Source organism: Pristis pectinata, chromosome 38, assembly GCF_009764475.1.
Source record: "Pristis pectinata isolate sPriPec2 chromosome 38, sPriPec2.1.pri, whole genome shotgun sequence".
Classification (NCBI taxonomy): Eukaryota; Metazoa; Chordata; class Chondrichthyes; order Rhinopristiformes; family Pristidae; genus Pristis; species Pristis pectinata.
In genome coordinates, this window is record NC_067441.1 from 816,633 (window position 1) to 840,552 (window position 23,920).

A 23,920-nucleotide genomic window follows, 5' to 3' on the forward strand; every position below is an offset into this window, starting at 1 on the left:
GCTGGGAGGTGATGGGTGGAGGTGACAGAGGGCTGCAGGTGGTGGGATCTGATAGGAGGGGAAGGTGGAGCCTGGAACCAAGGGAGGTGGGGAGGGCGGGTGGGAACAGTGGGGGGGGGGGATCCCAGTGGGAGGGGTGTGTGGGTGACGGGCAGATGGAGGGGGTCGGGGAGGGGAGAGTGACAGGGTGATGGGGACCAGGTGGATCAGCAGGACGGAGAAAAAGGAGAACGGGAGGAAAGGGACCGAGGGGAGCGGTCCCCAGGAGCGCGAGAATGTTCACGCCGTCGGGTTGTAGACTGCCCCGGGGGAGTGCGAGGGGCTGCTCTAGTTTGCATCTAGCCTTGAGCTGGCAGTGGAGGAGGCCAAGGACAGACAGCTCGGGGTGGGAGTGGGGAGGGGGATTGAATTGGCCAGCCGCCGGGAGCTCCCGGCTGGTGTGGCAGACAGAGTGAAGGTGCTTGGTGAAGCAGCTCCCCCAGTCTGAGGTGGATCGGCATCTGGACTGAGGGATGGAAGGGGGCAATTGGGTGGGAGGCAGGTAGGTAGGTAGGTGTGTGGATCGGGTGATTGGGAATCAAGGAGGGGGGATATCAGCCCGGGTTTATGTGCTGTTGGGGTGGGGGGGTTAGACATGGACTTCTACCTCCAGAATCTACGCACCCATTTAAGTAACGCCAGCTTTGAATTGCATATTGTTCAAAATTACACGGCTCACACCACCTAACGTTTGGAAACACGTCTGCTGTCGACCAAGAGAATCGGGAGTAATCGCACCCACAAACTCTGGTGGAGAATTATCCTCGGGCCTGTTTCGATGACAATAACCTCTCACACTCAGAGCCCCAGCACAGCCCCAATCCTCTCCCACAGCCTGCTTCTACTCATACTGTAATGAGCAAGAAATTTATCCAAAGAGCAAATTGTATTGAGAGCAGTCAATGCCAATTCCAACTCAAGCATGCATTGACAGGTTTAAATTTAGCTTCATAAAGAAAATCAAATTATTTGAAGCATATTCTCAATGGTTACAAGAGGGTTCACCTTCCTCATCCCTGCCATGTTTAAATATTCACAACAACCATTTTGTCAAAAAGGATTAGAAGAACGTGTATATATGTCACAGGGAAGTGGCAGGAGCTGTTGTACGAGTCTCAGGGCTTGTTCACCCTGGGGGAAAGTCCACACCATCTGTTACACACCCACTTGAGACACTATCATGTCCACAGTCAAGAGAAGGAGAGGCAATTAGTTGGACCTAGTTGCTCAATGCCCCCAATATAGGGTCAGTGGACCCGGCGTATATTCAGACCACTGCCATTTTGAAGGGTGATAAACTAGCTTGCTCTTTCAGGGAAATTACATTTGAATTTTTTTTTACAATTTCCTGTGGTCAAGTCCCATCTCTAACTGCCCCTTGAGAAGGCCCCATCCCTAACTGCCCCATGAGAAGGTCTCATCTCTAACTGACCCTTGAGAAGGTCCCATCTGTAACTGCCCCATGGGAAGGTCCCATCCGTAACTGCCCCATGAGAAGGCTCCATCCCTAACTGACCCTTGAAAAGGTCCCATCTCTAACTGCCCTGTGAGAAGGTCCCATCTCCAACTGACCCTTGAGAAGGTCCCATCTCTAACTGCCCATGAGAAGGTCCCATCCCTAACTGACCCTTAAGATGGTCCCGTCCCTAACTGACCCTTGTGAAGGTCCCATCTCTAACTGCCCCATGAGTAGGTCCAATCCCTGACTGCCCCATGAGAAGGTCCAATCCTTGACTGACCCTTGTGAAGATCCCACGCCAAACTGCCCCATGAGAAGGTTCCATCCCTAACTGCCCATGAGAAGGTCCCATCTCTAACTGCCCCATGAGAAGGTTCCATCCCTGACTACCCCATGGGAAGATCCCAACCCTAACTGCCCCATGAGAAGGTCCCATCCCTGACTGCCCCGTGAGGAGGTGGAGAGCCACCCCCTTGAACCGCTGCAGCCCGTGTGGGGAAGGGGATCCCACGGTGCTGTTGGGGAGGGAGTTCCCGGGTTTAGACCCAGTGACGGAGAAGGAACAGTGATATAGTTCCCAGTGAGGAATGGACACAACTAGACTTTATTTAAAAATTAAATTTGAAACTTCCTATTCTCTAGTTGGATCCTGTTCTGCACAAGATTTTGATGTGCCTGCTCCCGTTCCGAGGCCTGGGAGAGTTGAATTTGAGAGTAAAATTGAATGAAGCTTTCTGCCAACTTCCGCCAAATGTATAGGGATCCATAGGGTACACACAACACGGTGTCTGAGGGTCCAGAGGGTACACACAACAGTGTCTGAGGGTCCATAGGGTACATACACCACAGTCTGAGGGTCCAGAGGGTCCACACACCACAGTGTCTGAGGGTCCACAGGATTCACACACCACAGTCTGAGGGTCCATAGGGTACACACACCACAGTCTGAGGGTCCAGAGGGTACACACACCACAGTGTCTGAGGGTCCAGAGGGTACACACACCACAGTCGGAGGGTCCAGAGGATTCACACACCACAGTCTGAGGGTCCACAGGGTACACACACCACAGTGTCTGAGGGTCCAGAGGGTACACACACCACAGTCTGAGGGTCCAGAGGATACACAAACCACAGTCTGAGGGTCCAGAGGATACACAAACCACAGTGTCGAACAGCCTGTATAACGAATGCACACATGTGCAGTGTCATCGATGGAGTGACTCATCCTGTCCCTTAGTGAGTCATTATGTTGTAGTGTTAAATACAGTCAGAAAAAGAGCCCACACACAGATGCACCACACACACACACCTCACAGGTGCACACACACAGAGACACATACACATGCCACAGATATACACAGAGACACAGACAGACAGGCACACACACCACACAGACAGGCAGAAACACACACACACACCCCACAGGTTAGAACTGTCCCATACAGTGCACCTTTGCCTCACTGTACCCTCTCGAACAGTGTATCGCTTCGCACTGAGTTCTCTGCCCATTCTAGCAGTCTGACCTTACACCACCCTCCCCTCTTTACCACACTTCCAAACTTTGTGCTCCTCAAGAATTCGGAAACTTTTCTCCACAGATCCAAGTCAAAGCCACTAACGTTTGAAAAATGCCTGTTTCATCCTGCTCCCTGGGAACACTGATTTATAGTGAACCTCGAGATGAGCTTTCATAACTTACCCTGCAGGACTAAGTGACAGAGTCATACAGGACAGAGACAGGCCCTTCGCCCCAACATCTACATGGAACGAGCTGCCAGAGGAAGTGGCTGAGGCAGGAACATTAACAACAGAACAGGTCCATGGAGAGGAAAGGTTCAGAGGGATATGGGCCAAATGCAGGCAAATGGGACTGGCTTAGGTCGGCATGGACCATTTGGACCGAAGGGCCTGTTTCCATGGTGTGACTCGATGTCTGTGCCAGCAGCCATACCCACCCACACTGATCCCATTCCCCAGCGCTTGGTCCACACCCTTCTCTGCCCTGGTGATTCAGGGGCTCGTACAGATGCTTCAACCTTGAGGGAGTTTCTGCCTCCATCCCAACCCCCTCCAGATCCCAACTGCCCTTGGAGGGAAGGAAATCCCCCCTCCGAGCCCCAATGAACCTCCTCCTCCTCACGATCCTTTCGTGCCGTGAGAAGGAGTGGAGTGGAGTGGAGAGGAACGTGTGGAGGAGGGACCCCAGGGAACGGGATTGCTGTCTGAGTGGTGTATCACAAGGGAAGCAGGTCTGGTGAACAAGATCACTCCAACCTCAGACACTCAGAAACCTTGGGGGGCCACGGACTAGAGGTGAGCCCAGCTGTTGGTACTACACCACCTTGCTGAAGGACCTCTGATCTTTCACCTCCTTAGGCAACACACGAGGTGCTGGAGGGACTCAGCGGATCGGGCAGCATCTGTGGAGGGAGGTGGACAGTCGACGTTTCGGGTCGAGACGCTTCACCTGGACTGTACTCCACGGACGCTGCCTGACCCCCTCCAGCCCCTTGTGTGTTGCTCCAGATTTCAGCATCTGCAGTCTCCTTGGGTCACCTCCGGGTACTAAGCTGTCTGTGGTTTAGTCCAAATTGACCAGTTATTAACTCTACAGGACCCCACGATCCATTCTGTGTGCAACATTGCAAAGGTCGCCTCAGGAGAAGTTTGTCAAACTTCTGTACGGCAATGTAAGAGACCACTGGGCCTATCAAATCCATGCCAGCTCATGGAGCTATCCCATTCTCCCACCAAGCTTCCGTGTTCTCCACAAATTCTCATCGGCTCTGCGTGACACACTCCGGACCAAAAGCTCCAGAGGTCAGGATCGAACCCGCGTCGCTGGAGCAGCTTCACCCACAGCACCAGTTCTACCCATGGCAAGGTACGGCAGTCCCCAGCTGTACTGAACTCGGACGTGATCCCCGCACAGGAGGGATAGGGGGAAGGTGGGAGATGGGGGTGGAGGGAGGGGCGATGAGACATAATGAAAGGTAGCAGCATGACCCCACGGCATAAGGTTCCGCACTCCAGACCCTGGATACAGTGGCCCGGGTTCAAATCTCGGCAGAACCTGCTCCTTTCCAGCCCAAGAGAGATCTGCTGCCTCCCAGCCCAGGAGACCTGGGTTCGATCAGGACCTCCAGCGCTGACTGTCTGTGTGGAGTTTGCACGTTCTCCCCGTGACTGTGTGGGGTTCCCCCGGGGGCGACGGTACCCTCCCGCATCCCAACCACATGTGGGGATCGGTGGGGTAATCGGCCCCCCGGTGTGTGGATGAGGGGGAGAATGTGGGGGGAATGAATTTTGAGATCGGTGTAGGGTTGGTGGTTGGTGGTGGGCATGGACCCAGTGGGCCAAAGGGCCTGATTCTGCGCTGGACGACTCTGGGGCTCTGTTTAGACTGAACCAGAGAAGCCACATACACAATGTGGCTACAGGAGCAGGTCAGAGGCTAGGAATCCTGTGGTGAGTAACTCCAGGAGAGTGACGGGACGCTCCCCACTTACCTGGGTGAATGCGGCTCCAACACCATCCAGGGCACAGCAGCCCGTTTGATGGGGACCCCACCCACAGCCGTTCACTCACCCCACCACCGACACAGTGTGTACCATCTACAGGATACACTACAGCCACTCACCGCGACTCCCCAAGCACCTCCCAAACCCACCACCTCTCCCACCAAGGACAAGGGCAGCGGGTGCAGGGGAACACCACCACCTGCAGGTTCCCCTCCCAGTCACACCCCACCCTGACTGGGAAATATCTCGCTGTTCCTTCACCGTCGCTGGGCCTAAACCCTGAGACTGCTGTTACTCCCATCAGGGAGGAGGTACAGGAGCCTGAAGACCCACACTCAACGATTCAGGAACAGCTTCTTCCCCTCCGCTATCAGATCTCTGAATGGTCCACGAACCCATAAACACTACCTCGTTATTCCTTTTTTTTGCACTATTTATTAATTTCTGTAACTTATAGTAATTTTATCTTTGCACTGTACTGCTGCCACAAAACAACACAGTTCACGTCGTCGAAATCTGATAATAAACCTGATCCTGATTCTGAACTCCCTCCCCAACAGCACCGTGGGGACACCCACACCTCAAGGCAGCTCCCCCCCACCTTCTCAGGGGCAACGAGGGACGGGCAATTAAATGCTGGTTCAGCCAGCGAAGCCCACACCCCTTGACTGAACACACACAAGGAAACAGGTGTGTCCCTCCTGTGACACCCAGGCAGTGACTGACACAAGCCCGACACTGAACAAGGAACCTCAGGCAGTGAAGCCACACGGCACAGCAGGGGACAGACATGTGGGCTTACAGACCCTTACAACACAGCGGCTGCAGACACAGAACAACTTTAGGACAAAACCCTGGTTACAAAACGAGTGCGTCGTCAAGAGAACCGGCGCGGTAACGGACCACTCAGTCGAGAAGCACTCACAGTGAGTGGAGAGGAGCCTAAGCACACACGGGCCAAGTGTTAACACTGACGAGGGCTGGTGCAGTGCTTCGTGAGTCACAGGTGTCAATGAACCAACACATCAACCGATGCGGAAAAGGCGAGATCAGCCGAGAGAACCGAAGACTGACTTGGGAGGTGTTCAGTGGAAGTGGCCCAAGGACACACAGACTGACCCCCAGCAGTGTCTGGGGAGGCAAAGTGGGAGTCAGTCCGGGAGCCGGTCCCACACAACGTGAACCACCTTTCAGAGATACCCACTGTGCTGCTTTGTGGCAGTTCTTGTACAGGCCACTCCTGCACACTGTACACCTCCTCGTCCTCGTCTGCCATCCGGACACACCGTGGCGGTCCGCTTTGTCAACTGGTGATAGGGAAGGTCCCCAGTGGAGGTCTCCTTACGTGGGAGTCCTGCCCCTTTACCTCGGGGACCTGGGGTGGAGAGTGTCGCAGGGAGCAGTGTCTTCTAAAAGATCCTTAAGTCGGTTTACGGACTCCCCGCCACCTGTCATTTCTGCGGCCAGGAAGAGACGGTGTATTGTGTATGTACGGAGTGTGAGAGGTGGCAGCCTCTATTTGAGTATCTGGAGGGGCTGCTCCTCAAGTTCTGGCTGCACTTCACCCCCACGCTCCTGATCTTTTGTCACCCAGTGCAGGGGTGTGGGGTGGGTCGGTCAGGGGGGTCTCCTGGTCGATTTGCTCCTGGCCTGGATTCACGGGTCTGCACAGTGGGCAGCCGTGGGTTCTGCCAGACTGATTGCATTAGTTGGGCTGGGGCGATGTGTTGCTCCAGATTCCAGTACTTGCAGTCTCTTCCTCAGACTGACCAGTGGGAGAGGGCAGGAGGTCACGTTGCAGCTGTATAAAGCTTTAGTCAGGCCAACACTTGGAGCACCGTGTGCAGTTCTGGTTGCCCCGTTACGGGAAGGATATGGAGGCTTTGGAGAGGGTGCAGAATAGGTTCACCAGGATGCTGCCTGGATTAGAGGGCATGAGCTATAAGGAGAGGTTGGACAAACTTGGGTTGTTTTCTCTTGAGCGGCAGAGGCTGAGGGGAGACCTGATAGAGGTTTATAAGATTATGAGAGGCACAGATAGAGTAGACAGGCAGAGTCCCTTTCCCAGGGTAGAAATGTCTAATACCGGAGGACATGCATTTAAGGTGAGAGGGGGAAAGTTTAAAGGAGATGTGGGGGGCAAGTTTTTTTTACACAGAGAGCGGTGGGTGCCTGGAACGGGCTGCCAGGGGTGGGGGTGGAGGCAGATATGATTGAGGGGTTTAAGAGGCTCTTAGACAGACACGTGGATGTGCAGGGAATGGAGGGAGATGGACCACGTGCAGGCAGAAGGGATTTAGTTTAATTTGGCGTCGTGTTCAGCACAGGGCCTGTTCATGTGCTGTACCATCCTAGGTGTGATGTACAGGCTGCAGTGTCCATCTCCATACCCAGCCTGGTACAAGACCCGTCTTCTGCACCCTGAATCTGTCCCAATTATATCAGCAGGAGGAAGAGTGGGACCAATGGAAACAAAACCAAATCTCGTGCAGGGACTGACTGGGTAACAGGTGGCCGGAGTGGATAGGACTGCTGATTACAAGCTGACAAGCAACACATTTCTCACATTTCCTTAGACCATTCAGCCCCTCAAATCTCTGCTGGCCCTCAGGGCTGTCCTATCAACCCCTTCCCCCTGTATCTCCCTGTCTCACACGTGTCCATCCACTGCCCCTGCCCCCACAGGGAAGGGCCGTCTCCAAGCCTTGACATTCAATGGCATCCCCCACCCTCAGTGTCCCAGGGTCACCATCGACCAGGAGCTCAGCTGCACCAGCCACAGCAACATGGAGACAGAGGGGAAGGTAGACGATGGAATCCAGAGCACCACACCAAGGAGCTGGAGGAACTCAGCAGGTCAGGCAGCATCTGTGGAGGCAAAAGCTGTATATTGTGTTGGGACTGGTCCTGGTGTGGGGGTTTGACCCAACACATTGGTGTACACCTTGACCCACATACATACCCTGGCTACGAGGGCAGCTCAGGGTATCCCGTGGCAAGTGACTCACCTCAAGGATGTGCTGGTTGGTTGGTTAACTGGCTGCTGTACGCTGAGGGAGGGTCCTTCTACGTTGTCAGCGAACACAAGGGCAATGGGCAGAAGCCACGCTGGCCAGGGCTGGAACGGGCAAGTGCATAACCTGCCGACATTGTGGAGGCTCCCAGCAATGACATCTCTGTGGGACTGGAAATGGCCAACAAGATCCCGGCAAAGAGTTACACTGGCAACTGTGAGAGGAGATTCCGAGAGGAAGGCACTCGGAATGGTTGTAGGTAGGCCACTCGGCCCCTCCAGCCTGCCCCACCATTCAGTATGACCACGGCTGATCTACACTGGCCTCAACCCTTCTTCTGTGCCAGTTCCCCATCGCCCCCAATTCCCTGTCTCCTCAAATAATTATTCCCCCAGTTATCCAGCCTCCACCACCCTCAGGGGCCAGAGAATTCCAGAGAGTTCCCTCTGCGAGAAGAATTTCTTCAGCCGTTCTTGATAGAACAACTTTCTCATCCCAGGCATTAGCCAGGCTAGGTCTGACCCCGAGACAAACACGTACAGTACATGCACCCTCTTACGCTAAGGATTACCAGACATGTTCACCTGTATTTGCCAGCCTATCTGAGAGGTTCTTCAACCCCTCATATCTGCCTCCACCTCCACCCCTGGCAGCCCGTTCCAGGCACCCACCACTCCTTGTGTAAAAAACTTGCTCCTTTAAACCTTCCCCCTCTCAAATTAAATGCATGTCCTCTATTATTTGACATTTCGACCCTGGGAAAAAGATACCGGCTGTCTACTCTGTCTGTGCCTCTCATAATCTTGTAAACTTCTATCAGGTCTCCCCTCAGCCTCCTCCGCTCTAGAGAAAACAACCCAACATGTCGGAGATTCAGAACTAAAGTGAGACGGGAGGAAGTTGAGACAGGACTGAGATTATGACTCAGGGTGCGAAGACAGACGAGTTAAACAGCGCGATAGGGTTCCTGCGTCAAGCCCACCTGACGTGTGGAGATGGAGCCTGGAGGAGTACGGAGCTGAGACTGACTGTGAGAACAGGTGAGAGAGTCACAGCTCTCACAAGAGAACATCAGAGGGAGTGACTGTGGAGTCACGTGGGTTTACTGAATCATACAGCCCAGAAAGAGGCCCTTCGGCCCTCCGTCTCCCTGCCGACCATCAGGTACCTTTCTCAAACAATCCCATCCATCAGCATTTGGTGTGTAGCCTCCTCTGCCTTGCTGATTCAAGTGCTGGTCCAGATACTTCTTCAACGTTGTGAGAGTCTCTGCCTCCACCTCCCCTGCCCGGGGAATGTGTTCCAGATTCCAACGCTCTCTAGGTGGAGAAGTTCCTCCTCAGCTCCCCTCTAACTCCCCACCTTAAACCTCTGTCCTCTGGCCTCAGACACCCCTGCCATGAGGAAAGGGTTCTCATTATCCACCCGATCTGTGCCCCTCCATCTGGATACCCCACCCCGCAGCCTCCCCTGCTCCAAGACACCCAGGCCTATCCTGTCTCTCCTCAACTGCAAAGGGAAGCGACACAAGGTTCAATTGGAAGGCGGGACATGTCCCTCGAGAGGTGGGCGCTTTGGAGAGGGTGCAGAAGAGGTTCACCAGGATGTTGCTTGGATTAGAGGGCATGTGCTGTCAGGAGAGGCTGGACAAACTTGGGTTGTTTTCTCTGGAGCGGTGGAGGCTGAGGGGAGACCTGATAGAGGTTTATAAGATTATGAGAGCCACAGGTAGACAGCTGGTATCTCTATCCCAGGGTAGAAATAACTAATACTAGAGGACATGCATTTCAGGTGAGAGGGGAAAGCTTAAAGGAGATGTGTGGGGCAGGTTTTTTTACACAGAGAGTGGTGGGTGCCTGGAACGGGCTGCCAGGGGTGGGGGTGGAGGCAGATACGATCGAGGGGTTTAAGAGGCTGTTAGACACGTGAATGTGCAGGGAATGGAGGGATTTGGACATGGTGTAAACAGAAGGGATTAGATTAATTAGGCATTTTAATTGCTGGTTTAATTAGTTGGGCACAACATTGTGGGCCGACGGTCCTGTTCCTGTGCTGGACTGTTCTGTGTGAATCCAACGCCCACATCAAGATCAAAGTGTTTCGAGGTGTGTGTCAGTAAACTAAATCTGTGAAAAATGTGAACTCTTACCAGGAAGATGAAAGCAGAGGTAGTGTGTGTAACCCTGTGACGTACCAGGGCAGGGTGCAGGATGAGTGGCCGGTCTCATTGTCCGGGTGACTCATTACATTGCCAGCACTAGGTTCCCATCCCCCCAACCCCAGGGAATCTGTTCCAGATTCTAATGCCCTCTGGGTGGAGGTGTTCTGCCTGAGATCCCTTCCCCACCTTAAACCTCTGTCCTCTGGTCTCAGACACACAGTACAGACATCTCATCCACAACGGGAGGAAGCTGGGCTCCCCCTGTAGGCTTCGGAATTTAGATGGGAGCCCACACCAAGTTCACAGGTGGAGGGGACGCAGGTACTGGGTGTGTGACCATCACAGGAAGGCCATTTACCCCATCATGCCAGTACTGGTCAAACACAGCCCCATCCCACTCTACAGCAGTCAGGTCCACAGGGCACGATGTGCCAAGGGACTTCACCTCAAACACCCTTTCAGGCAGAGGCCCCCCTCCATCCAGGACATGCCCGCTTCTCGATGCTGCCATCAGGCAGGAGGTACAGGAGCCTGAAGACCCACACCTCACGGTTCAACAACAGCTTCTTCCCCACCGCCGTCAGGGTCTAGAACCCACCTGAGAAAGCCCAACACTGCCTCGGACTGGATCTCCTCAACTTGTACTGATGTTGCTGTGTTATTTTCGTTTGTTTTGCCGTGGAAGTTATGTATACTTTATGTTAATTTAAGTTTACGTTAACTGATGTTTGTAACGTACTGAGCTGCTGTTGCAAGAAGCTACTTTTCATGGCGTCTATCCCCAGGTTAGGACAAGAACTTGAACCATTTGGGAAGTCTCTCACCTCATCCTCAAACCTTTCCCACCCACGTACTGACTTCACTGAGGGACAGGGACCCTACCTGCCCACCATATCTCCTCCGCCTCCTGGGTTCCAGAGGACACCATCCCAACCTTGCCGGCTCTCCAATTCCCACATGTCCAATTCTGTCCCGTGTCCTTCCTACAATGCCCTACGAAGCACGAGGCAGGAATGCCGGGAACATGGAAGGGGAACATCGAACGTGTACCGGCTGGTTAAGGACAGGAACAGGAGGAGGACGCAGAGCCGAATACCCTGGAACGTGGCAGGTCAAGGGACGATTTGGTGAGAGTTTTTGGGCCTTCAATGAAGCAAGGAGGACAGAGAGAAACTCTTCTTGCCGGTCAGTGAGTCTCGGACCAGGGGAAGTGTCTGGGAATTCAGGAGTGAAGCTGGGTCACGATTCGGGATAACAGACATCAACCGTTTCCAATGTGAAATTGGAAGACTGACATCTTTCTCCAACTTCAGCACTATGTTCCTCCCCTTGGGTCCACACTGACCTCAGAACCCCATCAATCCCCTTCCTCCCACATTCCCCTGGATCCCATTCTCCCCACACATTCCTATTTCTCTTACTACACACCTAGGGGCCATTCTGCCCATCGAGGCTCTGCCACCTCCAGCCCCATCCGTCCCATTCCCCCACTGATTTCCCTGAACCCACTCCCTTCCACACTCCCACCAACTGTCCCCAGATCCCACCTCTCACCCACACACTGGGGGGAACGATTAACCCACTGACCACACTTGAAGCATTATGTTCAGTTCTGGTCACCTCATTATAGGAAGGATATGGAAGCTTTAGAGAGGGTGCAGAGGAGATCTACAAGGATGCTGTCTGGATTGGAGAGCATGTCTTATGAGGAAAGGTTGAGTGAGCTAGGGCTTTTCTCTTTGGAGCGATGCAGGATGAGAGGCCACATCACGGAGGTGTATAAGATCATGAGGGGCATAGATAGAGTGGACAGTCAGCACCTTTTCCCCAGGGCGGCAATGGCCAATACCAGAGGACATCCATTTAAGGTGAGTGGAGGAAAGTTTAGGGGAGATGCCAGAGGCAGGTTTTTTTACACAGAGAGTGGTGGGTGCCTGAAACGCACTGCCGGGGGTGGTGGAGGCTGATACAACAGGGACAGTTAAAAGACTCTTAGATAGGCACATGGATGTAAGGAAAATGGAGGGTTATGGACTGTGTAGGAGGGAAGGGTTAGATTGAGTGTGGAGTAGGTTTATCTAGGTCGGCACAACATGGTGGGCCGAAGGGCCTGCACTGTGCTGTACCGTTCGATGTTCAATGACTCTATGTCAGTATAACTTTGATCTGCATTGGCAGGGAGAGGGATGAGACCGTTGACAAATCGGCCAAACATTGAGGGCTGTCTACGTGTTTGATCGGCAGCGGTGGGGAGGGGAGGGGAGGTGGGAGGGGAAGGGAAGAAGATCTGCCAACACATGATGATCCTCCCTGTTCAAACACAGACATTTTGTGCGGTTACAGCGACTCAGGAGCTCTCTCAAGGAGGCTCAGAGCACATCAGAATTCTAGGCCAATGCCCGTTGCCAGGCAACAAACCCAAGGTGCCTGGAGCGAGACGGTGACAGTGTTCACCCGCTTGCCGCATCGCTGATGGTCTTGGTAGGAGCAGACACACAGACAGCCCGCAGCGGCACACGCTCCCCCTCACCGGGTGGGTCGTACCCCGTCCGTACACCGCCCTGCCCCACCGCAGCTCACCCAGCTGATAAAACGCAGCCCCGGCCTGACTAAACACAGCCCCAGCCCAACTGAACACAACCCCAGCACAACTAAACACAGCTCCAGCCCAACTGAATGCAGACCCAGTGCAATTAAACACAGCCCTATCCTGACTAAACACAGCCCTAGCCTGACTAAACACAGCTCCAGCAAAACTAAACACAGCCTGTGCCCATCTAAATGCAGACCCAGCCCAACTAAATGCAGACCCAGTGCAACTAAACGCAACCTCAGCACAACTAAACACAGCCCCAGCACAACTAAACACAGCCCCAGCACAACTAACACAGCCCTGGCCCAGCTAACACAGCCCTGGCCCAACTAAACACAGCCCCAGTCCAACCTAACACAGCCCCAGCACAACTAAGACAGCCCTGGTCCAACTAAACACAGCCTCAGCCCGACTAAACGCAACCCCAGCCCAACTAAACGCAACCCCAGCCCAGTTAAACAGCCCAAGACAAACTAATAAAACACAGCCCCAGCCCAACATTTGAATCCGTCTCTCCATTCCCACACCAACCTCCTCCACTGCCAGGGTGAGGCTAAACACAAACCTCTGAACAGCCCCCCACATTCCCCACCCCGGGGGAATCTACACTCCGACGGCACGGACACTGAATTCTCCAACCTCAGGTAACCTGCTCCCCCTCTGTCCCTTCCCCCCCCTCTTGATCCACCCAGTTCCTCCTCAAACCACCCCACCCCCATCACCCTCTCTCCCCTCCCCCACCCACTGCCCATCACCCACACACCCCTCCCACTGGGTTACCTCCCCCCACTGCTCCCACCTGCCCTCCCCACCTCATTTGGTTCCAGGCCCCACCTTCCTCTCCCATCAGATCCCACCACCTGCAGCCCTCTGTCCCCTCTGTCACCAACCCCACTCCCCCCCCCATCCGCCTATCACCCCCCCCTCACCCGGATCCACCCATCACCTGCCAGCCCTTGCCCCCACCTCTTTATACTGACTGCCTCCCCTCTGCCCTTTCAGTTCAGGGGAAGGGTCTCGACTCTCCCTCCCCCTCCAGAGATGCTGCCCGACCCGCTGAGTCCCTCCAGCATCTTGTGTGTTGCATAGCTCAAGCCAAGCCTAATATAAACCCAAAATAAAACACCCTCCTTCCAACAAAACCAGCCCAAGGTGACAGAAACCCAACTGTGCAAGTCGTTGGGGAGACCACAGCTGGAGAGTTGTGCATGGTTCTGGTTGGCCAGCTACAGGAAGGGTGTGATCAAACTGGAGACGCTGCAGGAAAGATCCACAGGGATGTTACCGGGACCGGAGGGCTTGAGTTATAAGGGGAGGCTGGGCAGGCTGGGACTGTTTTCCCTGGAGCGAAGGTGGCTGAGGGGTGACATCATAGAGGTTTATAAAATCAGGAGGAGCATCGATAAGGTGGAGGGTCACAGTCTTTTCCCCAAGGGAGAGGAGTCTAAAACCAGAGGGCACAGGTTTAAGGTGAGAGGGGAAAGGTTTAAAGGGGACCTGAGGGGCAACTTCTTCACCCAGAGGGTGGTCAGTATATGGAACGAGCTGCCAGAGGAAGTGGGTGAGGCAGGTACATTAACAACATTTAAAAGACACTTGGACAGGTCCATGGATAGGAAAGGTTTAGAAGGATATGGGCCAAATGCAGGCAAATGGGACTGGCTTAGATGGGAATCTTGGTCAGCATGGAGCAGTTGGGCCGAAGGTCCTGTCCATGCTCTGACTCTGTGACCTACAGTGAGTACAACCCACTAATCATATAAAACACAACCCATCCCAAAGACACATAACTTAATAAAATAACCCTCCCAACAAAATACAAAATGCAGAATAAAACACAACCCACCTCCCCAAAACAATGAAACACACCCTATCCCAATGAAACACAGCCCATCCCAACAAAACACATTCCCTCCCAATGAAGTGCAGCCCATCGCAATGAAACACAGCACATCCGAACAAAACACATTCCCTCCCAATGAAACACCGTCCATTGCAATGAAACACATCCCCTCCCAATGAAACACAGTCCATCCCAACAAAACGCAAGACCCACAACAAAACACGTACATTCCAACAAAATATACACTTGCCAATAAAATGCAAACCCAAGAATAAAACAGACCTCCCTCCTGAGAAACACTTGCTCCCACCCATCAACCCCCCCTCACCCAACACAACGAAACACAATCACATCCAGTGTCTGAGTGCCGCAGTCGTTGTCTCGCGCGCGCACACGCACGCATGCACACACACCATGCACGGCTGTGGTCAGACCTCTCCACTGTGCAGTGAAGGCTTGGAATGGCACTGCACAGAAACAGCCCCTTTACCCACCATACCATTCCCAACCCACACTCCCCTCAAACCCCCTCCTCCAGATTCTACCCCTCACCCGCACACCGGGGGGGGGGGGGGCAATTTACAGTGTCCAATTAACCCACCGACCCCCACGTCGTTGGGATGTGGGAGGGAACCGGAGCACCCGGAGGAAACCCACACGGTCACTGGGAGAACATGCAAACTCCACACAGACAGCGCCGGAGGTCGGGATCTGGGGCTGGGAGGCAGCGGCACTACCCGCTGCACCATTCCTGTTTGCTTGCTACTTACGTGCCGTACTTGAGGCCTGTGTTCTCTGTAGGAGGACCCCCAGATCCCTCTGTACTGCCCATCCTCATCAAACAATGTTCCACAAGTCCTGGCCCAACTATGTGGACCCCACAGCCAAGAAAGCTCACCAGCACCTCCACTTCCTAAGGAGGCTAAAGAAATTTGGCAGGTCCCCGATGACCCTCACCAACTTTTACCGATGCGCCACAGAAAGCATCCTATCCGGATGCATCACGGCTTGGGATGGCAACTGCTCTGCCCAGGACCACAAGAAACTGCAGAGAGTTGTAGACACAGCTCAGCACATCACGGAAACCAGCCTCCCCTCCATGGACTCTGCCTACACTCCCCGCTGCCTCGGTAAAGCAGCCGGCGTAATCAAAGACCCCTTCCACCTCAGACATTCTCTCTTCTCCCCCCTCCCATCAGGCAGAAGACAAAAGCTTGAGAACACATACAACCAGGCTCAAGGACAGCTTACATCAGACTCTTGAATTCTTCACTTCCCAATCTACTTCGTCATGGCCCTTGCACCTTATTGTCTGCCTGCACTGCACTTTCTCTGTAACGGTGACACTTTATTCTGCATTCTGTTTCCCTCGATGTGCTGATGTACGGAACAATCTGTCTGGATGGTACGCAGGCAAAAGTTTTTCACCGTATCTCAGTACAGGTGACAATAATAAGCCCATTACCACTCTGTTCATCACAGCAACACCCACTCCCCTGCAGGAGGACAAGCACCCGCCCTGCTTCGTCACACCACAACTCTGCAAGGACCTTGAGAAGTACCACAGTTACCTCCACAACCATTGCTAAAAGCAGCAGGGAACCCAAAAGTCTTATGCACAAAGGGTTAATCCAACTGTTGAAGCTTGGGCCTCGGGCAGTAGAAGGAGGCTTCGTTTGAATACCAGAGCAATCACTCTGCAGGTGAAGAATTCTCCTTTTGATGGCTCTTCAGCCTGAAGCATTAACTCCGCTCCTCCCCCCCACAGACGCTGCCTGACCTGCTGAGCATTTTCCATTTTTAGTTTGGATTTCCAGCATCTGCCGTTTCTTTGGTTTTCAAGAATTATCTGCTTTGCTCACAGCGCTCCCCTGATAGTTTTGGTGTGTTTGATAAGCCAGGCTTTACAGCACGAGCCTATGAAGATTAGATGTGTGAGAGAGAGAGAGCCAGGGAGTTTAGGAGGACAGGGTGGGGGGTGTGGTGATGGGTGACCACGAAGCAGCCTGTGCAGTTGAAGATGACAGAAGCGTGACGTACTGAGGAACTGTTGGTACAGAGCGGAGGCTGGGGAGAGAGAACCTTCTCCCACAGGGTGACAGCGGAGAGGGAAAGCTGGATAAACACGCAGGGGAGAGGGTAGGAGGAGGCCAGCATGGAGCAGAAGGATTGAATGGCCTCTCTCTGTCAGAGGGAGCTTCAGAACGGTCAATGAGCAGTGAGCTGTCGGCTTGCCTTCTGCAGACAAGCGGCCCAGATCTGGCAGCCAGATACTGTGTGCATTTGTACCTGTGTGTGTGCTTGTGTGGGTGCTTGTCAGTGTGTACCTGCATCAGTGTGTGTGCATACACACATCCGTGTATCTGTGTGCGCGTGACAGTGGGTGAGTATCTATGTGTGTGCCTGCACATATTGTGTGTACATCCGTGGACGTGTGTACATCCGTGCATTCCCCTTTCATTAGTGTGCATATCCAGTTACAGATGCGTGTGTGTATAACCCTTGTGTGCATGTATGTAGGCACGTATCAACAGGTGTGTCAGCTCCATATGTGTGCACATGCTTGTGGATGTGTATGTTTATGCTTGACACACACACACACACAAGCACGCACAAATACAAGCGTGCACGCACACTCACACACGGACACACAGAAACACATACACACACAAATACACACCCAGACACACATCTTGAGCGTGTGCCGGTACATGGGTATGTGGATGTGTATGTGCATTCATCAGCGGGTGTGTGCCTGTGTTACTGACAGTAACACCCACAGACTGTGATTGTACTTGCCTCGCTTTGGAGGGTGAGATACCGGTGGTGATCAACAATGGGTTGAAATTCGATGATCAGTGGCCCCGGTATCACTGCACGGATCTCGTAGCAAACAGGAGCAGGAACGGTGCCTTCGCTCCCTTGTGTCTGCTCTCTAATTCCCAACCTCAGCACAACCTCCTGCACTAACCCCACGCACCTCCGATTCCCTCGCTCCCAAACCTCTGGAGAACCTGGGCAGTGCCCCGGCCAAACCCCTGGACAAAGCAAACCCTGATCATCTGATCGCAGAAGTGGAGAACAGTGGGATTTGGAGCAGGGTTTACACCCGGCCAACTCAAACCCGATGGGTTTACACCCGGCCAGCTCAACACCCGATGGGTTTACACCCGGCCAGCTCAACACCCGATGGGTTTACACCTGGCCAATTCAACACCCGATGTATTGAACACAGGAAATGAACCTGGCAGTGTTTCATCAGGCAGGCAAAGTTTCAGCAATGGTTTGAACAGAATTTTCCACAGGCGACACAGAATGCCACAAACAACGGAGGAAATCTGCACATTGTCCAACAACTGGTGAGATCTGGTGTCATTTCCCACCGGCGGAAAACCATCAGACACACTGTCCCCGGGAGGGTGAGCCTTACTCCGCAGTTACACAGAAGATTCCCGGGATACTCCGACCCACTGCTGAAGCGACCAGAACAGTAAACCAGGTCCCCGACAACCAGAGAGATCACAAGTGGCCCGTGAAACCGGTCTGTGTGGGACAGGGGCAGGGGGCAGGGGACAGGGGGCAGGGGGCAGGGGGCATGGGAGAGGGGGCATGGGAGAGGAGACAAGAGGGCAGGGGGCAGGGGACAGCAGGCAGTGGACGGGGGGCAGGGAACAAGGGGGCAGGGGACAGGAGGCAGTGGACAGGGGGGCAGGGAACGGGGACAAGGGGGCAGGGGACAAGGGACAGCGGGCAGTGGACAGGGGCAGAGGTCATGGAGCAGGGGATGGGGGCAGGGGGCAGGGAACAGGGGCCAGGGGGCATGGGAGAGGGGGCAGGGGATAGGGGACGGGATGGGGACAGAGGGCAGGGGACGGGATGGGGACAGGGGGCAGGGGAAGGGACAGGGGACAGAGGAGAGGGGGCAGGGGATGGGGACAGGGGCAGGGGACGGGGACAGGGGTAGGGGACAGGGGACAGGGGATGGGGACAGGGGGCAAGGGGCAGGACCGCTCCTGTGAACACGGTTCTGTCCCTGACCCCAGAACACACACAAGGACCACCTGAGACCGGCGGTCCCGGAACCATGGGGGGGACAACCACAGGAGTCACTGGGAGAGGAAACAAGACCAGGTGCTGCTGGTGTGGAGAATCACCATCCCAAGTACAACTGACCCGGAGCTTCCGACATTCCCAGACCGGTCAATCCGGTTCCTGCAGCCGTCCTCACACCCTCCGCATCCCCGACTCTCACCCTCCTCACCCCCTCCACCCCTCACCCAACACCGTCACTCTGCAGGTTCAGCCAGGTTTCAAATGGCAGTGTCTCCATTTCCAAAAAGAGAAGCGAGTGGGACCCAAACAGTGTGTGTGTGCGTGTGTACAGACGGTGTGTGTGTACAGACGGTGTGTGCGTGTGTGTGTGTACAGACTGTGTGTGTGTGTGTATACAGACAGGGTGTGTGTGTACAGACGGTGTGTGCCTGTATACAGACAGGGTGTGTGTGTACAGATGGTGTGTGTGTACAAACGGTGTGTGCGTGTTTGTGTACAGACGGTGTGTGTACAGATGGGGTGTGTGTGTACAAACGGGGTGTGTGTGTGTGTGTGTATACAGACGGTGTGTGTGTGTATACAGACAGGGTGTGTGTGTGTACAGACGGTGTGTGTGTACAGACGGTGTGTGTGTGTATACAGACAGGGTGTGTGTGTACAGACGGTGTGTGCATGTATACAGACAGGGTGTGTGTGTACAAACGGTGTGCGCGTGTGTGCACAGACGGTGTGTGTGTGTATACAGACGGTGTGTGTGTACAGACGGGGTGTGTGTGTGTGTATATATATATATGTATATATATATATATATATATATATATATATAAAGTATGTCCCACAGAAATGGTGTGTGTCCCACGGACGAGCCTCTGCCTTTGACCACAGGTGAACCGGCCAAGATCCGGACCAGGCAGCATCCCGAGGTGCAGACAGCGACTCACCTTCCGTCCCATGATCTTCTGAGGGAGGTGTGCAGGCAGCAGGGGGAGAGAAGAGACAGAGAGTTAGAGGCTACACCGAGCACACAACATCTGCAGTCACATCTGACCAGCAGTGCCCCCAGCAACACCCGCCAGATGTACAACACTTGGCCAATGGTGGGGCACAGAGAGTGTTGGCATGGAAACAGCCCCTACACCCCTCCCCGTCTCTGTAACCCCCTCCGGCCCCTACACCCCTCCCCGTCTCTACGCTTGCCCAATTCCCATTGCTCCATCACCGGCAGCCACGCCCTCAGCTGTGGGTCCTCCTGCTTCAGACTCCCCTCCTTGAACCTCCGGGCCTCGCTCTGCCCTCCCTGATGAACCTTTGGGTCCTCTGCCGCAGTATCTCCTGGCAAGAAGCTTTGCCACATTTATGGCCCAGTCTGAAGGAAAGCTGTACGTGCTGTTGGATGCTGTGGCCAGAGCAAAGACCAGAACCCACCACAAGCACAGACAGGACTCGAGGGCCTGAGTTATCGGGAGAGGTTGGGCAGGCTGGGACTTTATTCCTTGGAGCGTAGGAGACTGAGGGGTGACCCTATAGAGGTGTATAAAATCATGAGGGGCAGAGATAGGGTGAATGCACTCAGTCTTTTCCCCAGTGTTGGGGAATCAAGGACTAGAGGGCTCAGGTGTAAGGTGAGAGGGGAGAGATTTAATAGGAACCTGAGGGGCAACTTCTTCACCCAGAGGGTGATCCGTATGTGGAACGAGCTGCCAGAGGAAGTGGGTGAGGCAGGTACATTAACAACATTTAAAAGACACCAGGTCCATGGACGGGAAAGGTTTAGAGGGAAATGGGCCAAATGGGACTGGCTTAGATGGGCATCTTGGTCAGCACGGACCAGTTGGGCCGAAGGGCCTGTTTCCGTGCTGTGTGACTCTGTGACTGTGACTCTCTCAGACTTGTTGTCTGCTTTCCGTGTCTTACATCTCTGTTCCTCTGGCTTCGTTCCTTGGGGCTTTCTTACCAGTTTCTTACTAACAGTTTCCAGCATTTTCCACAGCACTGACGTCGGAGTACCTGGTCAACGCCCTCCCTCCCTCCCTCCCTCTGCAAACAAGTGTGAGAACGACACCTCAGTCCCCGATTAGGCATTGTTCTGGCTCCCACCTTCAACTTCAACAACTCTCGTGGAGCTCGACACCGTTCGGGACAACGCAGCCCGCTCGATCGGCAGCCCATCCACCCCCCTGAACACTCCCTCCCTCCACCACCGGTGCACAGTGGCTGCAGTGTGCACCGTCTACACAACGCCCTGCGGTTACTCGCCCAGGCTACTCCGACAGCACCTCCTAAACCCACCACCTCTCCCACCCAGGACAAGGGCAGCGGGTGCAGGGAAACACCACCACCTGCAGGTTCCCCTCCCAGTCACACCCCACCTTGACTGGGAAATATCTCACCGTTCCTTCACCGTCACTGGGTCTAAACCCTGGAACTACCCCCCCCCCCCCAACAGCACCGTGGGAGCCCCTTCCCCACACAGACTGCAGCGGTTCAAGGGGGCGGCTCTCCCCCTCCTTCTCACAGGGCAGCAAATGGGGGTACATCAAAACAGCCAATAATCTCATGCAGGCTAAATGGCCCCAGGGACTGTGCTCCAAAGCAGTGGGTAGCATCGTGGTTATGAGAAATAACATTTCCAAGGCCTGAACTGCTGACCCAGATACAGAACATGGAACAGTACAGCACAGGAACAGGCCCTTCAGCCCACCATGTGGTGCTAAACACATTAAACTAATGACACCCGATTCCTTCTGCCTGCACATGGTCCATATCCCTGCACATCCATGTCGCTGCTGGCTGCCTGCACAATGTCCCCTCTCTCCGGCCCCATCTTGGATGACATTCTAACGTATTGTGACGTCGTGTTAACGCATTGGACGACCTGTCCTGGGCCCAGCACGTAGATGCAATCACAAGGAAGGCGCGCCAGCGTCTGTACTCCCTCAGGAGGTTAAGGAGGTTCGGCTCGTCACCGAACACTCCGACAAACTTCTACAGATGCGCTGTTGGAAGTGTCCTGACTGGCTGCATCACAGTCTGGGACGGCAATTCGAATGCGCAGGAACGTAAGAAGCTGCAGGGAGTAGTGGACTCAGCCCAGTACATCACAGGCACATCCCTCCCCACCATCGGGAGTATCTACAGGAGGCGCTGCCTCAAGAAGGCAACGTCCATCATCAAAGATCCCCACCATCCGGGCCGTGCCATCTTCTCACAGCTCTCGTCGGGCAGGAGGTACAGAAGCCTGAAGTCCCCACACCACCAGGTTCAGGAACAGCGACTTCCCTTCAACCATTTGGCTCTTGAACCGACCGGCACATCCCTGATCACTGCCTCAGTACAGCAACACTGGGACCACTTTGATCACTTTGCACTAAAATGGACTTTGGTTTTTTTTGTTCTATTCATGTTTAATTTATTTTTTTTGTGAATGCTGCTTATCTGATGCTCTGTGCTGTGATGGTGCTGCAAGCAAGTTTCTCATTGCACCTGCGCACATGGACTCGTGTGTCTGACAGTAAACTCCACTTTGACTTTGACATGTGCTGATCCAAGACCTTCTAAAACACATCTGCCTCCACCCCCACCCCTGGCAGCTCGTTCCAGGCACTCTGTGTAAAAAAAACCTGCCCCACACATCTCCTTCAAACTTTCCCCCTCTCACCTTAAATGCATGTCCTCTAGTGTTTGACATTTCAACTTTTGGAAAAAAGGTATCAACTGTCTATACATGCATCATAGTTTTATAAACTCTATGTGTGACTCCAGACCATCCGTACCCGGTCTGGATCTGTATGTGACTCCAGACCGTCCATACCCGGTCTGGGTCTGTATGTGACTCCAGACCGTCCGTACCCGGTCTGGGTCTGTATGTGACTCCAGACCGTCCGTACCCGGTCTGGGTCTGTATGTGACTCCAGACCCACTTCCAGAAGCCCTTGGAAATGGAGCCTCCATTCCGAGCAGGAAACAGTGGATCTCCCCAAGACAGCAGAAGCCTTTCAATAATGAATCCAGTAAGTTAGAGGGAGGTGAAAATGGATTCTGATGTTTTCAAGGGAGACTGGGAGCTGGTGTGCGTGTGGCCTGCCTTTGTTCTCACCCCGGGAGGAGGCTGTGTGAAGAATCAAAGGCGATTGAAGTTGTTCTGCTGTGACACAACAAAGCAGTTCGACAAAGTCTCACTGGGGGGGTGTGTCACTTCCGATTTCTGGAGCTGGGATCGCTGCACTGCTCGGAGACAGCCCGGCGAGTCCGGCTCACCACATCCAGGCCTGGAATTATCACCGGATGTGGGAGCAGCAGCCAACCAACCCTGACTACAGCGTGGGAGGAGGTTTTCCCCTCGAGGAGGGGTGGAGAACAGGGGAGGAGGAGAGGTTTCAGGATAAGGGGTCGCCCACATCGGACAGAGAAGGGCAGGAATTTCTTCTCTCAGAGGGAATCTTCGGAATGGGATGTGGAGGTGAAGTCAGAAAGAGTCACACGGCACGGAAACAGGCCCTTCGGCCCAACTCATCCGTGCCGACCCAGGTGCCATTTTCCCACGTTTGGCCCAGATCCCTCTAAACCGGCAGAGAGTTGTGGACACAGCCCAGCGCGTCACAGACACCAGCCTCCCCTCCTTGGACTCTACCTCTCACTGTCTTGGTGAAGCAGCCGGCATAATCAAAGACCCCACCCACCCAGGACATTCTCTCTTCTCTCCTCTTCCATCAGCCAGAAGATACAGGAGCCTGAGGGCACGTCCCACCAGGCTTAAGGACAGCTTCTACCCCACTGTGATAAGACTATTGAACAGTTCCCTTATATGATGAGATGGACTCTGACCCCACAATCTAGCTTGTTGTGACCTTGCACCTTATCGCACTGCACTTTCTCTGTAGCTGTGACACTTTACTCTATACTGTTATTGTTTTTACCTGTACTACCTCAATGCACTCTGTACTAACTCAATGTAACTGCACTGTGCAATGAATTGACCTGTAAGATCGGTATGCAAGACAAGTTTTTCACTGGACCTTGGTACAAGTGACAATAATAAACCAATCCCAATACCTTCCCTATCCATGGACCTGTCCAAGAGTCTTTTAAACATTGTACGTGCCTCACCCCCTTCCTCTGGCAGCCCGTTCCACATCCCCACCTTATTTCCTTTGTCTCCCTGCACTGCACTTGCTCTGTAACTGTAACACCACGTCCAGTGTTTCACTCTCTACCTACCGCCTCGACGCACTGATGTA

The 23,920-nt window shown here is 53.9% G+C and overlaps 1 protein-coding gene across 2 annotated transcripts in view; it reads right to left on the reverse strand.

Annotated features, from left to right (window-relative positions):
• The window catches only part of LOC127586968 (neurexin-2-like), a 760,879-nt gene that overhangs the window by 692,750 nt on the left and 44,209 nt on the right, over positions 1-23,920 (reverse strand). For both annotated transcript variants that reach the window (XM_052045024.1, XM_052045023.1), the window contains exon 2: positions 19,625-19,642. In XM_052045024.1, coding sequence (XP_051900984.1) covers positions 19,625-19,642 — 18 coding nt within the window. The remainder of the gene's footprint in view (positions 1-19,624; positions 19,643-23,920) is intronic.